Source organism: Amphibalanus amphitrite, unplaced genomic scaffold (assembly GCF_019059575.1).
Source record: "Amphibalanus amphitrite isolate SeventyFive unplaced genomic scaffold, NRLGWU_Aamphi_draft 000459F_arrow, whole genome shotgun sequence".
Lineage (NCBI taxonomy): Eukaryota > Metazoa > Arthropoda > Thecostraca > Balanomorpha > Balanidae > Amphibalanus > Amphibalanus amphitrite.
The window spans coordinates 232889-241587 of NW_024881953.1; the positions used below are offsets into that span (position 1 = coordinate 232889).

Sequence of the window (8699 nt, forward strand, 5' to 3'; positions counted from 1 at the left end):
AAATCACACGCCCCGCAGAAGCCTCCCACAGCCGTGTAAATCCTAATCAGCACCACGCCACAGCACACACCAGCGCCAAATAAAGCCAGACACCGCCGTCGCCCCACGTGCCACCCCCCGCAGCCGGTCACGTGACCGCCGCCCGGCGACCGCAGGGTCGCTGCTATCGCCCTGCACCGGTGCTGTCGGCGGGTCACGTGACCGGGGTGGCATCACGTGACGCGGTGACTGTTTTCCTTGTGTCTGGACGGGCCGGTTCCATGTCGGGTACTGACTGCATTAACCCGGCAGTTGCTGGGGTATTTCGCCACCCACCGTTTGCTGGGGGGGGGGGGGCGTTAAACGCCCCCAGCCGATAACTCGAGAACCAATAGGCGCAGCGAAACGCACGAGGCGGCAAACGAAAGAACGCGACGAGACGCTTCAGATGAGTACTTTCAAGTTGAATTTTGAGGTCACAGGTCGGGTCAAGGTCAGGTCAAACACCTGAAATCGGGCTTTCAGTAGCATGGACTTCAGGACTTCGCAATGGGCGCCTCTCGTCATAATCTCTGTCAAAACGGTGCACAATCCATCATATAATGCCTACAAGAGTGTCAGCTCCATGTAGGGGTCAGTCAAGCATAGGTCAGGGTCAAGGTCAGGTCAACCAGGTAGGCACATATCCCCGAAAATCAAAACTGATATTCGCAGCCTGTGACACATGTTTTATGGGTAATTTGGGGCGTAGAACACGATGGTGGCATTCATTTTATCATATGTGTACGTGTTTGGCTCAAAAACTTGAATTTAAGAAATTAATGTATCATGGTCGTGAAGGAGTCACGAGAAATTGCCAAGATTCAGTTCAAGATTTTGGAAAATGCGGAACAATAATCAATAATCGAAGATAGCCATTTGATTGTTCATGGTATTGGCAGTCTAATGGCGTTTACGATATGTCTGTATGTCTATTCTGTGATGTTATATGATTTTTTGAACATATGCCGTTTTTGGTCGAAAATTCAGAAATCATGACGTCACTAAAACCTCGATATCTCAAAAATTTTCCGACCGATTTTTTTGAAACTTTGTCACAATAAACTTCAATCAATTCCCTACAGGTACCTTAAATTTGGCGCGCCTGCGGCGCGCCGTTTTTATGCTATGGCCCGGCGAAAAAAGTGGGGGCGTTTAACGCCCCCCCCCCCCAGCAACTCGCGGGTTAATGGGTATTGAGGCAACGACTGGAACATACAGTTGTTTAGCATTATCTAGTATTTAGGCACCAGAGCTGGATCGGATGTCTGCCTATTCACCTTAGAGCGTAACGTCTGTTTCATACCCCGGGACCATCTCTAGCAAGGACTTCTGGGTTTTGCGCTATTGACTGCGCAATGGTTATGTTTGATGGCAGCTTCGTCATATGGACGGGGTCGAAAACAATAGCCAAATATCTCCAGTAAGGTGTCGAGGTCGGGTGCCCACTGCCCAGGACTCAGGACTTAACAGGGAAGATGAGAGAGAGAGAGAGAGAGAGAGAGAGAGAGAGAGAGAGAGAGAGAGAGAGAGAGAGAGAGAGAGAGAGAGAGAGAGAGAGAGAGAGAGCTCACCCAATCTTTCGCACTAACGACACTAGGCCGAAGACTTTAAAAGTAGAATGACAGCTGTGTACTTTGATAACTATCAGCATGGATGGTGGCATATTTTTCCAAGGCAAGTCGGCATTAAAATATCTTATGTCACCAGAGGAGCGTTCTTGATACACCAAAGAAGCGGTGCTTATAGAACCGAAGATCTCCAGAAAAGGAGGCATTGAATAGATTGTCATATGCCTGTAGGTGCTGTTTTCAGTAGCCTGACAAGAGTGTCCTCCGACGTCTCTTAGTGTGACCTTGTCCTTGGAGCCGTCTTTTGCTGTAACCTTAACGTCAAATACACAAGAATGCACATTTGCTATGATCGTCGTAATTGATCTAACAACTTAAGACCTTTTTATCTTATGCCTTGCGGAGGACCACGGTAAAACATTTCCGCGGTTACCCACAGGACCACAAATTACCTCGGATCCAAAAGCTCCATCAGAGGCGACCAATCAGCTTTGGCTGGGACAAGATGACCGAGTAGATATAGTTATGATAATCCGTGTTCAGTGGGCCATAAGGACCCGCCTCCGTGTAGCTCATTAGCGACCATTCACTATGTCCCCGCTGGAAGTCTGACGCAACACCGCGGGTCTGCCTGGAAGGACTTCGAAGGGCAGTCCCTCATATCCTGCCCAGCGCCAACGCAAGGCTATACAGAGCCCTGTCCAGTCGAATATAAAACTGACTGACCACCGGCGTGAGGTGAACTGGGGTCTGCTAATGAGGGAATGCCTGCTGTGAAAAGAACTGAAATGCATTGATATCCGCGGAGATATCAGATAATCGACTTAGTGAGGGCAAAAACCTGTCGAGACTTTGGAATAGGCAAATATGTGGAGTCGTGGACACTGGACAAACGTCTTTTTAATCACGTATTTCGACGACAGTAACCAAAATGGCAATAATTCCCAATGGTTATCACTGGATCAATAATTTATCTGCATGCTACATATTAGCACATATGACACACACCGTTTGCCGATATTTTCTAGCAGTCCTGTAAGCCTCATCGTGATCGTATATAACTCTTAACACTCAGGAAGGACAAAACGCTGATTATTTCACTCCCCAATCCTTGAATAAGACAGGTATATCATTGATAAAATCATAGCTAAATTTATCGTCAGTGTCCCCAGAAAAATAGGGTTGTGACGTGGTCTCAGTTTTATCTGACCTTCTGAGACGTAAACAAATGATTTTGTACGGCTCCAACTGGAGGAAAACACTATCACTCGCCGGGAGCAGCGAGTTATCACCAAACAGAGCGTCTCCAAGGTTACCGGCCGCGCCCGACGACCTCGCCGCAGCTGAGAATGACATCACTCCCAGTTTTTTATCGGGCGAGTCCAGATTTGGTGTATAGTTGAGCCATCTGCACCAGTGAACGTTTATTTTCTACTAAATATACGAGGCTGCCTGAAAGCAAATCTCTGTTTATCGTCAGTGTCCCTCTTATATATGTTTTTGCTGGTGGGCGTTTTTTGTGTGTTCGATGTATGTGCCCGATCAGGCGGTCGATAGGCTGCTCTAACACTCGAGCCGATCGTACTCCGTCAAAGTGATATAAGGTCGCTAATTGATATAATCACAGCTATCAATAATCCCCTAACAAGAACTCCCAGAGTGTGATTGATTTATGGATTTGAAAGTTGGATTACATGACCATAGGTAGATAGAGAACCATTTGTCATTGCTCGCTGTCCAAATGCCTACCTTTAAACATTTTTGTATTTTAATAATCCCGTGTACTTCCGTGTTTGTGATAGGCTGAGAAAGTTCATACCAGGGCTGCGGAGTCGGAGTCGGAGTCGGTCGGAGTCGACAGTTGTGACCGGAGTCGGAGTCGGAGTCGGAGTCGATTTTAGAAACCCGAGCCGGAGTCGGAGTCGGAGTCACCGAAAATCTGTCGACTCCGCAGCCCTGCTAGGTCTGCGGAGTCGGAGTCGGGAGTTGGAATCGGTCGGAGTCGACAATTCTGCCCGGAGTCGGAGTCGGAGTCGGAGTCGGAGCTGGTTTTTGAAAGCCGGAGTCGGAGTCGGAGTCGGAGTCGTCGAAAATCCATCGACTCCGCAGCCCTGGTTCATACACACCAGTCTGATTACCTTTAATAGCAAGATACATCTTCAGGTAACATATGATAATTGTGCGGCCTTGCTCATCACTGCAGACTGGCACGACAGGCGAACCAATAACGAATCCCATGTGTTCAATTGCCGTCGGACGGTGGGCATTTAGAGCCGTTTCGGTGACGTACGGCCTCTCTGTCGGCTGAACTCTGCTCCTGCCGCCGTGGGAAGCCATCTCTCGCGGTGCGGGGTGCCGGTCCCGGGGCCGCCGGGTACCGTATAAGGACGTGCTCTGTATGACAGAGCTGTCAGCCGCGCCGTGTGGGGCTACCACACGCCCCGGTGCGGTATGGAACGGCCCCCGAGCGGTGCCGGGCCACTGACAGCGCACCGGCGCGGCCCCGCGGGCACAGCGCGGCACAGCCAGCAGCCGACCTCCGCACCACAGTGTGGAAATATAACAACAACAATGACGTGGGGAGATCTGGCCACTGATGCCGGTCAGGGTCTCACCGATACCAGTCAGATGCCGTATTGTGCTTAGTTCGTCGACGGAATACGACATCCATGGTAGTTCCGAAATCCACGTTTACTTTTGGAGAAAAGTATCGTTCGAGGAAAAACTGAAATAACACGTAACAAAAATGCAGCCGTGGCATCGTCGATTTATTATTGAGAAAACCTATCGAAGTAATTTTGCTTACCATGCAAAAATAGACGTTACAGCATCCTTTATTTGGCCCCATGTACTTATCAGTTACCTCGGTCCTACATTTATTGAAAACGCGGTGTCGGTCCATGTGTCCGTGCTGGCCACTGAGTTAGATCCGAAAAAAACACCTTATTTGTGCATACGTTACATGGTATTTACGCAAAATAGTAGGTTCACTTTATATATACATCATGTAATGGATTGTCTCATTTGTATTTGTTATGAGGTAAATGGGTTGTATCATTATTAACATCCTGCACATGATCCATTTTATGTGGCGTCGTGTAACGGAAAGTCCCACTCTAAGCGACTGTACATCGTGTTGTTGAGTGTAAATGTTCCCAGGCCAGCTTATGTTCCGTGTTTGTGTATACAATTAGCCTAGCTACCGTGTTGCTATATCTCCTGTTTGCATCACTAGTGTCATGTTTTTTTTTTTTTTTTTGTTCTAACTACGTTACCTCACTGCCCAACTGTTGTCATCTGTTAACATTATACTTTGTAAACTGAACAGCCCAGCAGCGCATCCAGTTTACTATCGTACTAATGTTTATCCGGTTCCGCCTCCTAGTAAAACACTTTTGTGTTCTTATGAACTGAAACCATTTCCGTGCTAATGTGATCCGACTTCCGAGACACCCTGCTGTGTCCTTAGTTTACACTTGAAAAATGCCAGCGTGTCTCCAACTTACACCAACGTGGTGCCTTCCTGTCCCCAGGTCGGTGGGCGTGCTGGCCTACGTGCTGCTGACGGGCTTCACGCCGTTCGGAGGAGACACCGACGCCGAGACGTTCCGCAACATCGCCAGGGCCGAGCTCGAGTTCCCCGACGAGCTGTTCGAGGACGTGTCGGCTGCCGCCAAGGACTTCATCCGCAGATGCCTCCTCAAGGACCCCAGGTAGGTAGACATTGCAGCTACGCCCACGCAACAATAACGGTTTACAGTCCAACCTACTTACTAGATATCACTGCGTGCTAATCTGCACCAAATTTGGTGACGTGGTGTGGTGGCTCAGGTCTGACTCAGACGGGCGTTAGCTGCGTGTAACTTGCTGTATCTTCGTATTAGGACCATGTCCAACCACTGCCGGCGTGAATGCTGTAGATGGCAGCACAGTACACGCGGGCGGTCCCGGGTTTGGCTCAGTCAGATGGCTTCTGTCCCGAGCTTGCTCGAATGATGTACAACAATGACTGCTGAACACGACCTGCCTACCCACTAAGTAACTTTACATTCGTTAAATGTTAGGATAAAATCAAATTTAAATAGCTATTTTCATTTTTCAGGTTGATCTTGATAGTTATTAAAATAGTTCGACGAAAGATAATGGAACGTTCAAAAATGTAACTTCAATGTGGTTTTAGCGCTTGACGTGCCTAAATTGCGACAATGACTGCTATACAATATTTGCACTTTATTTCAATAAATGACTTGATTTATGGCTGATAACCTTTTCCATTATTTGCTCAAGCACCTTTTCCATCAAAACCCTAGCATTGTGATTGCGTGCAAAATTGCCCCTGAATGTACGAATCGACATGTAGATACACGGCACACTATATAGTATGAAAATCTAGGAACCTATATTTCTTCGAGATAATGAGGTCAATTAGTCTTCGAGTCGGCTACCTTAAAAACAACATTCACGACCGATGCGTCTTCCAATCACCCCATCTCTAATTGTACCGTATTCCTCACCCGTCCCGTGTGTCTGTGTTTCAGCGGCCGGCCGTCCCCACACCAGCTGCTGGAGCACGACTGGCTGCGCCGTCCCAGCGTGCCCTCCGCACCCCTGCTGGTCGTCAGCCCCAGCGAGTCTCTGGACGCTGTCACCGAGCCAGGCCGGCCGGCTGGCGACCTCAGCACGCTGAGGAGATCCATCTCCAAGAGCCGCGAGGCGCTCTCCGTCAGGGTCAGCAGGAGCCACCTCAAGAAGAACATCTCCAAGTCGCGGGAGCGTCTGTGTGACATGAAGCTCAGCAGCGTGCCGATGCGTCCTGATCAGTTCCCAGCCTGCCTGAGGTCGAGCGTGTCGGAGGTGCCCGACAACCGACCGCCGTGGAAAGGAGCCGGCGTTCAGAAGGTCTCTCCGGGGTCCGCCAAGGCCGAGCGGGTCAACACGTTCAAGCTCCGTGACGAGTACCAGAACCAGGTGGCGGCTGGTCTGGCCGCCGCCAGCCAGTCCCAGGAGCGCAGTGGCGCCACATCCCCATCTCCATTTGTGCGTCAAGGCAGCCTGAGGGGCAGGAGGAAGACCTCGACACCGGACGGCAGCAGCACCGACCTCAGGGCGTCCCTGAGGCGGAGCCGCAACGCCGACAGCGCTGTGACCAGGAGAAGCAGCTGCCAGGAGGAGAGCAAGACACTGCCCGAGGCAGGGAAGAAGGAGGGGCCGAGACGTACGCAGAGTGTATCTGACGCTATCATGCATGCCAGGAGGAATCGTAACTCTAGAAAGGATCTTCTGCTCCCGGTGAAGGAGCACCGGTCCGGTAGCGAGTCTGTAGATGTCCTAGCCGACGGTCAGGAAATGGTCAGGATACGTCCCGGCACATTTGTGATCGACATGGGAGAACCAGCGAAACCCCGCAAAAAGACGTCAATTGTTAACGAAGAAGAGAAGAAAGTGCCGTCGAGGAGAGAAGTCTTCCGGAAAAACACATCGGTGGATGCCCCTGAAAACGTATCCAGGCATTCGTTTCGTACCGCGCCGTCAGTAGAGATCGAGGACACGGGTGACAAGACGAGCGAGAACCAGCCCAGTCAGAGGCAGCCGAGTCCTGATGCCAGGAAGCTGAGTGCCCGCAGACCAGGCTCGCTGCCGTCGTCACCTCGTCTGACGCCCCGCTCGGCTGTGGACCGCCAGACCAGTCCACTGAGACAGGGCAGTCCGCAGCGGCCAGTCAGTCCACGTCGACCGAGGGACTCGGCTGAGACGACCTCCGAGAGGTCCTCCCTGCAGCGCTCCGGACTGAGGAGCTCGCTGCTACAGACGAGGACAGCATCACGGCCCAGCTCCGGCGAGGAAAGCCGCCGACAGACGACACCAGTCACCGAGGGACCCTCACAAGGCCTCCGCAAGTCCTCCACCGAAGAGGACATGCAGAGGCTCTCCTCCCAGGACGAGCGCCGTCTCCAGAAGTCCTCCACGGACGAGGACGTGCGCCAGCTGGGCTCCTCCAGCGGAGGACGGAGATCGCGCAAGTCGCCGGTGGTCTCCCGTAACGTGTCCTCGCCACTGCTGCTCTCCCGTTCGCCGACCAGCGACCTGGGCAGCAGCGAGCTCTCTGGTGACGACTGGGAGCACGGCTCGCCAACGAGAGCGACCCGTGACCGGTCCGGCCGCCCCGAGACCAACAGCGTGGCGCGGGCCATCAGCCGCTTCCAGGCTCTGGAGCAGGGGGCGCGTCAGGGCACCGTATCACCGACTGCCGGTCGCTCGCCGGCCATCTCGCGCAAGTTCTCCTCACCCGTGCTGAGGTCGCCCGACCTGGGCCGCAAGACGTCATCTCCGGCACTGCGCTCGCCGTGTGTGACGAGGAAGGCGTCGTCGCCCGCCCTGCGGTCTCCCTGCATCACCCGCAAAGCCTCGTCGCCAGTGCTGGGCGCCGCTAGTCAGAGGGAGCGCGGGTTCCCGAGCCGTGTCCCTGGGCTACGGGCCGCCTAGCTGTGGGCTGAGAGGAGTGGCGGGCGAGCAGTGAGCCCACCGTTATAGGCTGGGCTGCTAACTGCCGGTACCGTTTTAAAGTCGTATATTTTGTCGTTGTTTGTGTCTAATCAATGATGTGCTGGGTATCCGTGATATGTTGCTTGACCGTGTATTTTGTAGATATATTTGCCGCAGAGCGCTTCGAGCATATGTGCTATTTTGTAGTTTGCCTCATGCCCTTCTATGCTGTTCTACAGCATTATCTATATCGTCGTGTAGTTTGTATAGCTCTGTAATGAAGTATAGAAATACATTCTGATATATTCTGATATAAGCGAGTTTACTTATAGAAGTAGACTAGTAAGTGACGGAAGTAAGAGGTATCTTGCAGAACGAGGTAGTTGACAGAACGTTAAAGATAAAGCACACTTGAAGAAGACGCTCTTAACCGATACTGATGATACTGAATGTCATGTATTTATACCATATTTCGGTTCTAAGCGGACCGGTGATGTATTTTGGTTTAGTGTCGCCGACCTGTTGATACCGGTGATAGGTGGCCTCTGCTTGTTCACCCTTATTTGATGGCATTGCGTGCGTTCTCGTAAATGGTATTACGTGACGCTAAAATTCCGGATGCTGGAT

At 51.5% G+C, this 8699-nt stretch overlaps 1 protein-coding gene across 1 annotated transcript in view; it reads left to right on the forward strand.

The window, feature by feature from the left end:
* Positions 1-8388, forward strand: part of LOC122391879 (MAP/microtubule affinity-regulating kinase 3-like) — a 34215-nt gene extending 25827 nt beyond the window's left edge. The window contains exons 6-7 of the mRNA XM_043386191.1: positions 5123-5302; positions 6128-8388. Of these exons, the coding sequence (XP_043242126.1) occupies positions 5123-5302; positions 6128-8072 (2125 nt within the window). The 3' untranslated portion in view covers positions 8073-8388. The remainder of the gene's footprint in view (positions 1-5122; positions 5303-6127) is intronic.
* The last annotated feature ends 311 nt before the right edge of the window (positions 8389-8699 follow it).